At 37.6% G+C, this 14,534-nt stretch overlaps 1 protein-coding gene across 3 annotated transcripts; it reads left to right on the top strand.

Moving 5' to 3' along the window:
* Positions 1–212: 212 nt before the first annotated feature.
* On the top strand, positions 213–13,054 carry prkag3b (protein kinase, AMP-activated, gamma 3b non-catalytic subunit). Of its 3 annotated transcripts, none has more exons than XM_051904776.1 (13): positions 216–312; positions 2,002–2,072; positions 3,537–3,678; positions 3,812–3,893; positions 6,379–6,437; positions 6,754–6,799; positions 6,885–6,939; positions 7,027–7,153; positions 9,167–9,332; positions 9,424–9,461; positions 10,287–10,433; positions 10,592–10,759; positions 12,741–13,054. In XM_051904776.1, the coding sequence occupies exons 1-12, from the start codon at positions 295–297 to the stop codon at positions 10,706–10,708; spliced, it is 1,068 nt and encodes a 355-aa protein (XP_051760736.1). In that variant the 5' UTR covers positions 216–294; the 3' UTR covers positions 10,709–10,759; positions 12,741–13,054. The 3 variants fall into 3 exon arrangements, with proteins under 3 accessions (XP_051760738.1, XP_051760736.1, XP_051760737.1); XM_051904777.1 differs by having other exon boundaries at positions 219–312; positions 2,002–2,044; positions 3,566–3,678; XM_051904778.1 differs by lacking the exons at positions 3,537–3,678; positions 3,812–3,893 and having other exon boundaries at positions 213–312; positions 2,002–2,044.
* Positions 13,055–14,534: the final 1,480 nt, after the last annotated feature.

Below are 14,534 nucleotides of genomic sequence, written 5' to 3'. Positions count from 1 at the left end.
ATTTTGTAATAGGTCATGTTGAGTCATCTTATACATCTTTTGACTGAGGTCCTGATTATGCTGTCCAAGACCAGGTCTGTTACAGGGGTGTTGTGAATACACAGCCACTCACAGTCGCAACATCTGTGATTCTCCTCCCCCTGTCTCACGTTCAGCCCTCTGCGTGCCTGGGCCGGCTTTCTCTCCTGATTTAGATTGTGCTCTGCACGCAGGGACGGGAGCAGAGCTGAATTATGCTCCGGTCAGGCCAGCTCAAGCACTGAAAACGTTTGTCTCACGGTGGGACCCCAGAACATGGACCCCCTGATGGAGGTAAGACCCAGAGAGCAATGTTTCTGATGAGGTGAATCTTATTCCAGGAACTGTTGTGACAGCTTTAACTTGAAAACATTATATCAACGTTTATCTTGAAGTTCGCTGTAGTTTAAAGAACTAAAGTCAGTCAACAAACTGGCCCACCAGGCTCATTTCAGTGTTGTCAGTCCAGGATTAGTGGGTTCAACAGACAACATATGAATAACTAGTCTTTCTGGTTGCTTTGCACATTGTGTTTATGTTTGAGGTTATTTTTGGAGATCTGAACTTTGCATGGAGACAAGGCCTCTATGGAGATCAAGTTCAGGGTGAGGTAGTAATATGTAGCATGAAAACATAATTATTTCTAATAATAATTAACTATATTAGCTTTTCCTGAAAGAAAAAAAATACCAGTGATTGCAAGGCAGCACAAGACTAATGTTAACATTTTAGTAAAGTTTAGGTTTAGACTTTGCTTTAGCATAAACAATATAAACAATCAGAGCAATTGTACTGTATGAGTCTGCATGAGAACTGGTTAGAGTTTAATTATATATCATGTGAGGATGTTATATGCAACCTTTTTTACTGGTTTATCTTTCTGTTCATAATGTTAAGATAATAGACCCTTCTCTGCAGGGTTCTGTGGCAGGATTTCAGTTCTGTATAGAAAATGAATGACAGTGCAGCAGTTACGCAATATGACAGTCACAATCCATTATGGATGTGATTCGGCTGTAGGCACAAGGTCACAGCTAATATACAGATCAACAAAATTATTGAGATTGTGAATTTAGATGCAATATTTCAAGGTCCTTTGTCTGTTTTTACTATGTTTCACCAACAAAAACATTTCCAAACGAAACCACAGCGGAGTGGAGTTGAATCTGTATTTTTGAATGAATCACACCGGATGTGAGCGTTGTCGCTTCGCAACAGCTAAAAGCTGTCTATACTGAACGCGACAAACCGACCATTGCAAAGCACTTGGACTACGTCAGAAATGGAACTGGGACAGTATCACTTATTATAATGGGTTCTATTGTCTTTTGACACGTCGCACCGCTCGCGTCTGGTGTAGACGGTGTGATTCATTCAAAAATACAGATTCCACTCCGCTGTGCCTTCGTTTGGAAATGTTTTTGTTGGTGAAGCATAGTAAACAGACAAAGGACATCGAAATATTGTCTAAATTGACAATCACAATAATTTTCTTGATCTGTATATATAAGCTGTGCCTAATTTCCGAATTAATCAGTCTTTTGAACGAATAAGTTAACTGAATGATTCAATGACTCACTCATAAAGACTTGTCACTTGTCGCCATCTACTGGTGTAACAATGTAACCTGCATAAAGAGTCACTAAAAAATCCCCAAAACTAATGCTGGAATGAACAAACAGACAAGCGGAGAGATACAAACAGTGCAGTTCTGTTGGACTGGTTTAACTGGCTAATCAAATTTAAGGACCGTAACTAACTGTTATATAATCAGTTACCATTCAGTTAGTCAGTTTTTGAGGTAATTAACACCAAAACAATATCAGGGTGAAAAAATACTCAGCTACCTGATGCTGTCATTTTCTTTTGATATTTTTGATTTAATAATAGACTACACGAGGTGATGCTATGTCCTCCTCACTTCTTTTGACTGCTTTTTTGAACATTTCCTTACAGTGAAAGTCCATATATTCTCTGTTTTAGTTTCCTTTTGTGGAGGATGAGGGGCTCACCATGAAGAGGACAGGTATCTATCGGTATCTTTTGTACACCCTGTGCGTTTCTTAATGTTAAACATTAACCATTTCTTAGCTAGTCTCTGAAATTCTGCTTTCAAGTCCAGTGACTTACTGTATCGTCTATTGAGTTATTCAATTATTAATTTATTTTGTTAATTTGATATAATTTTTAAAATGTTGATGACGTGTAGCTAACGCTAATCTCCCAAATATCAGATATTTTGAGAATTTTTGCTTCTAATTTTCAATTTTAAACTATTTATTAAATGTGATTATTAAATTAGGGTTTTTTTTCTGTAATAGTAAGTCAAAGTTTTTTGAGTAAAAAGTAAACTGCTCCCCTTCAAGGTGTTTAAGACTAAATCCAAAAACTTTGCAAAAAAATGGCTGATTTATTCTGACCTATGTAATCAATCTCTCTTTTTTTTCATCTTTGGGAAAGTCATACAAATTATATAGTGGATTATTTCTTTTGCTTTTGGAGCAAACGCGAATGCAAAAATTATAGTTGTTGTAGTTTTTGTTCACCAATATAGAAGTATACCCAACTAGAACCACAGAAATGTAAGAAAGCATTCACGGCATGTCGTAATTACGAGATGACAAGACATAAAATTCTACCCGGAGCTGTGCACATCCTTAGATTTGGAATTATGCGTTTCTGTGGCAACACTATCAATGCCAATATGAATCTGCAGCGGTCAGGTTGTGCAGTGGTCACGTGATGCAAGTCGAAAATTCTGAGTTTACAAGTTGTAATCATGAGTTCTATGAGGACATGAATGCTTTTTACAAGTCAAAATCTCGGAATAACGGTATTTCCGACATGGCATGAACACAGTCACTGTGATTTTGCCAAGACAGACATGTTCCTGGAGCAACATTTTGTTGATCCTGGAACAACATTCTCCTCTGAAAATGTAGTCCTATCCCTAAACCTAACCCTACCCATAACTGATCCCTAAAATCAGAGGAAAATGGTGAAATACACTGATGTAGAAGCACCTAACCCTGGTTGTAAGCCTAAACTTGACATAAACTGTAAACTTGTCCCTCAAATCTGATTGGTTGATTGGAATGTTGTTCCAGGAACATGTTGTACTTGGTGAAATCAGGTTCACCGTGTGAGCACACCTAGTGTCCATCACTGCTACCACAAATCACTGTAGCTGCCTTTTGTCCCAAGTAGTAGTAAAAGGCCCCTCTAGCTGTATTTTATTTACATTAATTTTAACCGAAACAAATTTCTTTCCACATTTCTTTTCTGAATTAGAGTTGCTCCAGTAATCTTCAGTAAAGAGAAAAAAAATCCTTACTGGGGACATTTTATGCCTTGATAAGTGTGATTACATTCTAAATGAAGGTATTAAACATGTTAGTTTTTGAAATGGAAGTGTTGGACTGCAGTGATGTTTGACCGGTAGGGTACATGCAGTATGATTATACAAGTGTAGCAGGACTGTTGTCCATCACAGCTGTAGACTGACCGACCTGCCGCAGGGGTCTCCCTCTCTGTCTCCCTCCTAAAGGGCCTCTCCAAGACTCTGACTCAGACGTGTACACCAAGTTCTTCATGAGTCACTGCTGCTACGATGCCATTCCAACAAGCTCCAAACTGGTCATCTTTGACACAACACTGCAGGTGTGCTTATGTGCTGAAGTCAGATCCTGTACTACAGTGTTTTAGATTGATTTACATCAAAAATATTCATATATATTCAAGTTTGAAATGTTCAAAGAGCATAAACAGTGAAATATGTGAGTGTTGTGTACAGGTGAAGAAAGCATTCTTTGCACTGGTTGCAAACGGGGTCAGAGCGGCACCTTTATGGGATAACAAGCTGCAGTGTTTTGTAGGTAAGCAAACGTTAGGGTTCTGCTGAGCCTGTCAAAGTGTGGTTGGTCAGCTGTGAGCCTGCATCAGATTACTGAAATCTTATAATGTCACTTCAACATCTTAAACCCATGTTAGGAAATGCGAACATGTTTCACATATGCTTAAACACTCAGCAATCCCGTTAAAACATTATGTCCTAGCTCTACCATCCATTTGATTTTGAGTCAGGATAGAAAATGCTTGGATAGTGGATGACATTTGACATTCTAAAGGTGATGATACACGGGGGAACTTTTTTAGCAATGTTCCCAGGCAGTGTTGCCGAACGATGTTTTTTCACTTTCCCATTAAGAATGGGCAACCAATTTCTATCTGGATACTTTAGATCGAAATTTGTTGCCCATTCACAATGGGAAAGTGCCCAAGCAACATTGCTCAAAAAGTTGCCCCGTGTATCATCACCTTGAGTTTCTGCTCCTACAGGGATTTTCTAGAATGCACCAGTTTCCTAATTGCTCACAAAAATCACACAGATGATCAGCTGCTTTTGACTTTTGAAAGAAATCAATACTTTTATTCAGCAAGGATGCACTAAATTGATCAAAAGGGACAGTAAAGACATTTATAATGTTACAAAACTTTTCTATTTCACATAAATGCTGTTCTTTTGAACTTTCTATTCATCAGAGAATCCTGAAAAAAAAAAAATGTATCACCGTTTCCATAAAAATATTAAAGGGTTAGTTCACCCAAAAATGAAAATAATGTCATTTATTACTCACCCTCATGTTGTTCCACACCCGTAAGACCTTCGTTAATCTTCAGAACACAAATTAAGATATTTTTGTTTAAATCCGATGGCTCAGTGAGGCCTCCATAGGGAGCAATGACATTTCCTCTCTCAAGATTCATAAAAACATATTTAAATCAGTTCATGTGAGTTCAGTGGTTCAATATTAATATTATAAAGCGACGAGAATATTTTTGGTGCGCCAAAAAAAACAAAATAACGACTTATCTAGTGATGGCCGATTTCAAAACACTGCTTCAGGAAGCTTTGGAGCGTTATGAATCAGCGTATCGAATCATGATTCAGATCGCGTGTCAAACTGCCAACGGCTGAAATCACGTGACTTTGGTGCTCCGAACCGCTGATTCGACACGCTGATTCATTATGCTCTGAAGCTTCATGAAGCAGTGTTTTGAAATCGGCCATCACTAAATAAGTCGTTATTTTGTTTTTTTTGGCGCACCAAAAATATTCTCGTCGCTTTATAATATTAATATTGAACCACTGTACTCACATGAACTGATTTAAATGTTTTTAGTACCTTTATGTATCTTGAGAGAGGAAATGTCATTGCTCCCTATGTAGGCCTCACAGAGCCATCGGATTTCAACAAAAATATCTTAATTTGTGTTCCGAAGATCAACGAAGGTCTTACGGGTGTGGAACAACATGAGGTTGAGTAATAAATGACAGAATTTTCATTTTTGTGTGAACTAACCCTTTAAGCAGCACAGCTGTTTTCAACATTGATAATAATAAGAAATGTTTCTTGAGCACCAAATCAGCATATTAGAATGATTTCTGAAGGATCATGTGACAATGAAGACTGGAGCAGTGTTGCCAATTGCTTTCAGTTAAAAGTAGCTAAAACTGGTCGCTAAATGTCGCTAGATGACGTCATACTGGCGAGTCCACTGATCTGTATTAATAAAAATATAGATCAGTGGGCAAGTCACGGAATCTAGATAAGGTTTGTTAAAGATGTTGCTAGATTTGTCACTAGGCTTTTGAAAAAAGGTCTCAAAAGGGACGGGGAAGTCGCTAAGTCTAGCGACAAAATCGCTAAATTGGCAGCACTTGACTGGAGTAATGATGCTGAAAATTCAGCTTTGCCATCACAGGAATAAATTAAATTTTAAAATATATTAAATTAGAAAATAGCCTATTTTAAACTGTAATAAAATTTCACAATTTTACTGTTTTTACTGTATTTTTGATCAAATAAATGCAACCTTGGAGAGCATTCTACATGATACATGATACGTCATGTATACATACTGTACGTGTGTGTGCTGACACAGCTTTGATTGATCATACTCAGCACCCCGTCCTCTCCGTCAGTGCCAGCTTCTAAGTTTAGTGTGGCTTCTGGTCGGTGGTATCTGGTGGGAAATGGCAGGGTAGAGCTCTAATCCCCTGAACCTTCTCTGGGAATAATAATAGCCATGCTAATGAGAAAACATATCCTCCTACTGAAAGGAAACTTGGGCGCAGGAACGTGTTCCTGTTTCAGTGCATAGTGAGAGTTCGTATGTTTATGCTAATGTTAGCCTCTTGATACTTTAATTTCAAGCTATAATTTCCTCAAGAACTTTTATTTCAGTACTGTCTGGTCAGATTCAGATCGGCTTGTGTGAATTAGTTGTTGAATATGAATTGAATTTAAACCCGAGTGCTCATGTTTATGTTCTGCTTGTGCTATTTTTGTCTTGCAGGGATGCTCACCATTACAGACTTTATCAACATTCTCCATCGTTACTACAAATCTCCCTTGGTAACCACTATCTAACATGTTTTTCTCCAAGTTTAAATATAGGGGAAGCTGGGGCTAGTTGTGAAACTTTATGCAGAATAATTCTCATGGTATAAGATGTATTTTCATGGCTATTCTTTTATTCAGCAAGGATGCTTTAAATTCACAGAAGTGTCAGTAAAATCATTTATAATGTGACAAAAGCTTTTTATCTTCAATAAATGCTCTTCTTTTGAACTTTCTATTCATTAAAGAGTCCGGAAAAAATGTATCATGGTTTCCACAAAAATTAAGCAGCACAACTGTTTTCAACATTGATGTTCTTTTTTTGGTTTAGGTTCAGATCTATGAGCTTGAGGAACACAAGATTGAAACATGGAGAGGTGATTGTGTATAGTTTTGAGGATAAATATGTAATTCCACAAACACTGTAATGTTTTAAATTTGAAGCTGTTTTCCCTCTTCCAGAGGTCTATCTACAGTATTCTCTGAAGTCCCTGATCAGCATCACACCTGACTCCAGGTAAACCAGGACCTCTACAGCACTTTGTTTGCTTTTTCTTTTTCTTTTATCTTTCCATTGACAGAAAGTTATGTTTCCTGTTGTCAGCCTCTTCGATGCCATTTATTCTTTACTGAAGAACAAGATTCATCGGCTACCCGTCATAGATCCAGAATCAGGGAACGTCCTCCACATACTCACCCATAAACGTATCCTCAAGTTCCTACACATCTTTGTAAGAGCTTTTATGTTCTTTTATTAGGGATGCACCAATACCATTTCTTAAGGACCGAGTACGAGTACCGATACTTTTTTTTCTAGTACTCGCCGATACCGATGCCTATACATTTATTAATTTCTCTTTTTTTTTTTTTTTTTTTGGTGATGTTGCAGTTTTCCAAGCACAACACAGTGAGACTAACGAATGTAGGACAGCTTCTTTATCATTACTCTAATGAAAAAAGTAATCATTTTTATGTGCTTGTCACAAACTTAAAGAACAAAAATTTCACAGTGTCCAATAACCTTCAAAGGGCATAATTACCAATATATATAATTGTTGTTATAGAAAAAGAAATTTACAAACAAATTGCAAACAATACAACAAATACTATGGAGATACAAATTAAATTAAAAAAAAAAATTCAGATACAGTAGGTTTATTTACCTTGTATAGCTACATTTATTTAACATATTTTGTTGTTTTATTAACATTAATGACAAATATAGGCTACGGTCCCTTTAAGACCGAATCCATGGATACTGACACATATCCTGTTTTCACCCAAATGTTTACGTCCACTTAAGCCATAATCGACTGTATTTACGTGAAATACTCCACACTATGGACATTGTGACAACTTTGTGTGCATTTAACCATTCAGGCGCGAGGAGAACTGATCGCGCGCTGTCTGAGAGAACTGGGATCGCGCGCAAGAAAGAGATAAGAGCGCGCGCTTCTGGTCTGTGTCATTCAGCGCGATTCTGCCTATCCCGCCTTCACTAATCGATAACGAATTGTGATTGAAGGCATGCAGTTCGCAATGTGTGGGTTGTCATCATTAATTTTGAAGTATTTCCACTTCCCTTGAGGCTGACATTGTTTCTGCTGCTGTCGGTGTCTCTGTGCACGGAAAATTCTGTCATTTAGTCACGTCACGTGAGGTATCGGACTTTGATATCGGGGGCATTTTTACGAGCACAAGTACATGAGCTTGGTATCGGTGCATCCCTACTTTTTATATAACCTTGCTTTAAAGTTGCACTCAGTCATTTTTACCTCATTAAAAAGGTTTTTTTTTTTTTTTTTTTTTGGCATAAATACTTTAAATGAAGAGTAATACTGTTTAAAATGATTTTCACACACGTGAGATGACAACTTCAGTCATATGAGTAGCTCAATAAAAGCTGTCATTTGGCAAATTTTCATGGGATAAATCCAGAAGAATTTCGCTAAAGGGCAAAAGGTTTGTCTATGCAGATTTCTCAACAGGTTCGAGTTTTTCATGCAAATTTATTACATTGACCAACAGAAAGCTGATTGGTTTTATGAAACTACTGAGTGGTGCTTCGTACATCACTACACTATTGACATTAGACAATGGAGCTTTTTTGTCAGCGAATTTTGTTAATGTGACCACACTTTTATTTTAAATGGAGCTGGTCACCTCATGGGAGCTGACATATTATGATGACCTCTCAATAACCTTAACTGTTATTGGACATAAGTTAATCATGGCTGACTGCAATTTGTGTAATCCCGCCTACTCGCCACTAGGTTTGAACATAAGTAAATATTTGCTAACAAAACATAACTGAGTGCACTCTCAACCAAATCTCATGAAACAATGTAACTGTATTACAAGGCAGCAATTTTGAATGAATTTGTACAATGTGATTCATATGGAAACAAGAGCTTTTTAGAAAAAAACAAAACATGATAGTCCACCCCTAACCCACAAATCCTAACCATCAGTGAGAAGCCTGTTTCTGCCACTGAATAAAAAATACAAAAGATAACAAGCTTCCCTAGTGAGCCGTAAACACATCAAACAAAAACTTACAAATGAGATTGTATGAATTCATACGAATTGGCCACCAATTCACCAAAACGAAAAATGGCTATGAATTGCCATGAGAGCACTTTTTTTTGTCACTTTTAATATGTAACACGAGGTCCTTATTACAGTATGTTGACTGTCACCATAGCTCTGTACTGAATGTTGAATGTTTGCTTTATGAATCTCAGGGCTCTATGATCCCCAAGCCTCGATTCTTACAGAAACGGATTGAGGAAGTGGAAATCGGAACATTCAAGAGCATCGCGACTATCAGGGTGACGGAAACAGTTTATGACGCTTTATCTGTGTTTGTAGAGCGACGAGTCTCTGCCCTGCCCGTCATCAGCGAGCAAGGTACTGAGTATGGCTTTGTTTTTCCTCAACCAGAAGTATATATCATGTGTCTTTTACTTCTGAGTGGTTTCTGATGTTTCATTTTCTGTAGGGAAAGTGGTGGCACTTTACTCCAGATTTGATGTCATTGTACGTAGACCCACATCCACACCTCTTATTTCCAAGTGTTACTGTCAGGATTCCGGTGATAAAGGACCCAAAAGCAGAGATGTACTCAATAAACTTTATTAATTCAGCTCAAATAACTGACAATGAGCGCAAAGCTCAGGGCCAGACTCAACTCAATAGAGCAGGGGATAGTCACAGCCCAGGCGATCGTCAGAAACCAGATAATCAGTCCACAAAGCGTCTAATCCACAGGAAATGCAAGGAGAATCAAACAGGCAAGAGGCCAGGCGAACAGCAGACGAACATAGAATTAATCCCGGTCCATGATAACTGTCAAGTAGCGGTTGATAAAGATCGGTCCAGACCGACCGCCACAACAAGAGGAAATTCCTGAAGAGTAAATCACTTTAGTCACGACCGGGAAATCCGTTGATCAAGGGTTTCAGACCATCCGAGGATCCAACGGAACAACTGGGCAGATAACAAAGAGAGACACCAAACGACAAGACTGAAAACTGGTTAACAACAAAAAGGTACGTGTGAATCGTACAGGAAACAAAACACACTGGCAAAGAAAAGAAAGAAAACAGGAGATTAAATAGCGGAGAAATCAGGAAGAAAATAACAAACAGCTGCGATATAGCGCAAGCGGCCACACTGACTGCAGAGCGCGATCAGCTGAGAGCGACCGCCACGTGCAGAAAGAAAACAAAAACAAAAGTTATGCAAGAGAAAAGGGACAGATCAAACCCGAGTCCTGACAGTTACAGCAAATGACTTTCAGATGTACCAAACAAAGCAGGTAGCCTACATCTGCATTTACATGTTTTCCTGATTCTTCACCAGAATTTGGCTGCACAGAAAAACTACAACAACCTGAACATGACGATGCAGGAGGCCATTCAGGGCCGCTGGTGCTGCATTGAGGGGGTGCTGAAGTGTTACCCTCACGAAACCCTCGAAACCATCATCGATCGCATCGCTGAGGCAGAGGTATTAGAACAAATAGTTGCCACGTTACATGTGACATCATGGCAGCTCACTTTCTTGGGTGTTTCTATAGTATTCAAGAACTCATGGCTTGTTTTTAATCACATCAAGTAAAATATGACATCTACTGTACTCTGACTAAGGTCTACATGCTCTTTCAGGTTCACCGTCTAGTGCTGGTGGACACAGAGGATGTGGTGAGGGGAATCGTCTCGCTCTCTGATTTGCTTCAGGCACTGGTTTTGACTCCTGCAGGCGTTGAAGCACTTTTCTCTTAACGCCAGTGAAGGGCTTCCTCATCATCCTCATTTCCTATCCTCTCATACCAGGTAGGCACTGTCGTCTTTCCTTTTTGCTGACTGCTGTCAGCAGAGGTGCTGTATTTTTCTCTTTCTTCATCTCTCAGATGAACATCCCTCCATTTCTGCAAACATCTCAGTATGTACACTCTCAGGAAAATGGTACAAAAGCTGTCAGTGGGTCTAAAGGTATACATTTGTACCTTATATTTATACCTAAAGGGTGCATTTTAGTAGCTTAAAGGAACATATTATTACCTAAAGTGTACATTTTAGGTCCAAAGTGGTATATATTACACTCTTAAACATAAGTTTCCAAAAGGGGGTTTTCTCAGTGATGTCATTGAAGAACTATTTTTGGTTCCCCAAAGAACCTTTCAGTCAACAGTTCTTTAATCCTTTTTGCCTTTTAAATGTTTTCATTTATTACTATTATTATTATTATTATTATTATTATTATTCAACATTTATTTTTATTGCAATTTTAATATTTTACCCTCATTTCCTTTCATAAATATATTTATGTACACAAATTATTTACACTTTACGACCTTAAGGAAAAATGTCCCCATTGAAACCCATTAAAACTGTAATTTTTAATCCCAAAGCCATTTAACTATAAAATGATGCAGTCTTTGTTAATAGGCTTTCATTCTGTTCTGTTGGCAAGGCTTCAACATTAAATTAAATTAAATTAAAATGTTTACTATTTTTTACCAGATGGTGCATTTTCTCAGGTTTGGCCTATAAAGCAAATACTCTCTTTTTTCCAGTTTTCTGCTTCTGCGTATTATTGAGCCAATTGGATAAATTATGAAGCTAAAATTGTGTGGGCGTGTTGTTATGGATGTCAGAGTGTGGTGTGTATTTCATGAGTCCTCATATTTAAAATGGCTTTAAAAACATACTAAACAATGTTTTATTAAAAATGTAAAAGTGCAGACAGTTTTCTGTGATGGGTAGGTGTAGGGGTAGTGTAGGGGGATAAAATGTACAGTATAAAAACCATTATGCCTATGGAATGTCCTCACTAAGATAGCAAAACAAACCTGTGTGCTTGTAATATTTGAGAGTAATTTGTGTGTGGAGCATGTAATTTGATATCATCCTCAAATTTTGAACACAACTTCTTTAGATTTATGGCTTTGATTTTATAGCAGATTTTGAGTTCAACATGTTTTATAAAAAAATATGTTTATCAATAATCTGCAAAGGGTCTTCTTTAAACTGAGATCAAACTTAAGTCTGTGCTTCAAAGCTTCACATTTTTTTGACAGACATTTTGTCCTCTAAGGACCTCAGAGTAACTTTTTTAAATTGACGAACAAGGGTTAAAAGAACTTTTTTTTTTTCTTAGTATAAAGAACATTTTAATAATCTGAAGAACCTTTTTCCACTCTAAAGAAATAAAGAAACTTTTGTGCAATGGAAAGGTTCTTAATAAGTAACATGGTAACCCATACTCGGAATTTGTCCCATGCATTTAACCCATCCAAGTTAGTGAACACACATTAGGAGTGGTGACTAGTGAACACACACACACGCGATTGGGGGTTAAGTGCCTTGCTCAAGGGCACCTCAGTCATTTCCTGCTGGTATTGAGAATCGAACCCGCAACCTTCAGGTTACCAGCCTGACTCTCCAACCCTTATGAATGTTCTATGAATGTTAAAAGTTATTCATGCAACCATAGGTGCCAATAAAGAACTTTTATTTTTTAAGAGTGTTGTACCTTTCATCCCAGTGGCAGCTTGTGTGCCATTTTTTCTGAGAGTGTATCTGTTGTTTCATTTATAATGTTTTCTGTGGAGTGCATTGACTATTTAGGTCTTTGGAGACATATTTCATACAGCCTGCAAATGTTTGTTTCCCAAGAGAAAGATTATTCCTATTACTGTGACCAAAACATGCATGGACATTAGTGTAGATCATGTGTTACTGTGAGTGCAGGAACATTTGTAAATGAAGAATAAAGGAATGATGCTTGTTCTTACATAATTTTGTTTTCCAGAACTTTGTCACAAAGCAAACTATGAGCCTTGAAGATGAATGCTTGAAGACAGAAAGTGTAAATATTTTTAATGTTGCGGGCACTTTGGGATTTGATATTTCACTTTTAAACATGTCTAATCTTATTTTGCAAATTTACTTTTATATTTGTATAATTTATTAAAGAATTATAATCATTTGAATTATGCTAGATACAACTACAGACATTTGTCATGTAATAATGATGACCTTTTATAACATTTCTGTTATAAAACTTCTTGACCCCTGATCCTCACATTGTAAATAAACAGATTATCATGTTATTTAGTCATAAAATTCACTGTGATGTTCCTGCTTACTTACTCATAGTGGATTTACAGTGTTATATTGCACAATTGCTCTTTTTTCTACCACATACAACATGTTTAATATATAGTGATTATACTTTGATATTATTTTGTTAAAGACAAAGTTGTCTGGGTGAAAGATTTGCTCAAAATGGCTTTGACTGCGTTGAATCTATGATTCTTAGTTCCAGATGCACCAAGGTGGCTAAAGTAAGATATTTTCCTCCTCTGGATGTAGACACCCTCCACCATCTTTGTGATCATCATATTTAAAGACACCAAGGTCCTTTACAGAAAAAAATAATTGTTAGGTACAGTGTACTTACTGTGTTTGTTTTATTGCAGAACACTTTTGCAGCTATTGAGGTGGGATACAGGTAAGGTTAGGGACAGTCACACACAGTTTCTGCCAATCCCATGTTAATCTTGAGTACCTATAGAGTAGTATAGCATCCTTCATATCTCCAAAAAGTCTTAGTTTTATCATATTTATAAAAGATACATACACTGTACCGTGTCTTTCCGAAAACAGCCGAGCTCCTGGAGGCGTGCCGTGTGAGCGGAGCTAAAGAGTGATGAGCATGCGCAGCTTTTGCGTAGCAATCGTCTGCAAGCTATCAATGGTCAGCTAAACAAATGTATTTAAACACACACAATACACCATCGTATTATCCCTGGATAACTTTTGAATCACTATAATGAATATAGCATATCGTGAATGATGAATAATGAATTTATGAATTCACTACGTTCGTGTTGTTTACATTATATGCACTTCGGTTCCTATTGCCAACAAAACAGACATTTAAAGCCGTTTTACTCAACACCTGCAGTTCCGACTCATGACCGGGATCATTATCGCTGTGACCGCTCCATCTTTTAGTTTCAAACGAACTGTAAATCCAGCGAAGAACTGGGCCTTGTTTATGAAACCATAAGCGCCGATCCTGAGGGCTCGAGCAGCCACGGAAAAACACGAGATATTCTCCATTCATTTTAACCAATAAAAAAGTGATTGCAACTATCAGTTTCTATGGTTATTTTAATAACAAATATCGAGAGTCCTGTGACCTGTGCAGCACTGCCGACGACTTCCGTAAATCTGAACGCGCGTTGATGGGCGTGCTTTTGCTCTCTCGCTCTGGTCGAGGGCTGCAATCGAAAACCTAGGCAGCTGACTTGTTGCCTCGCTGCCCTAACAGGCAATGACTTGTAAGGCAGCATTTGTGCATGAAGGCACCTCACCAAACTGATTTAATATTTAATTACTACAGTAATAGTAATAGTAGTAGTAATAATAGTAATTTCTTGCTAGAAATGACATCAAAAGTGGAAAATGTTGGTCAAAAACATACATTTACACACAAACTGACCAGCAAACGCAACTTTCGGACGCCATCTTTATTTTTCTAGCTCAACTGTCACAGAATGGAATATCAAAGGCAGCGAAGGATACATCTATGCAGCCT

The sequence above is a fragment of the Ctenopharyngodon idella genome, chromosome 9, assembly GCF_019924925.1.
Source record: "Ctenopharyngodon idella isolate HZGC_01 chromosome 9, HZGC01, whole genome shotgun sequence".
In the NCBI taxonomy this organism is placed as follows: domain Eukaryota; kingdom Metazoa; phylum Chordata; class Actinopteri; order Cypriniformes; family Xenocyprididae; genus Ctenopharyngodon; species Ctenopharyngodon idella.
Note: the sequence above shows the minus strand (reverse complement) of the source record. Positions and strands in the feature narration are given on the sequence as shown.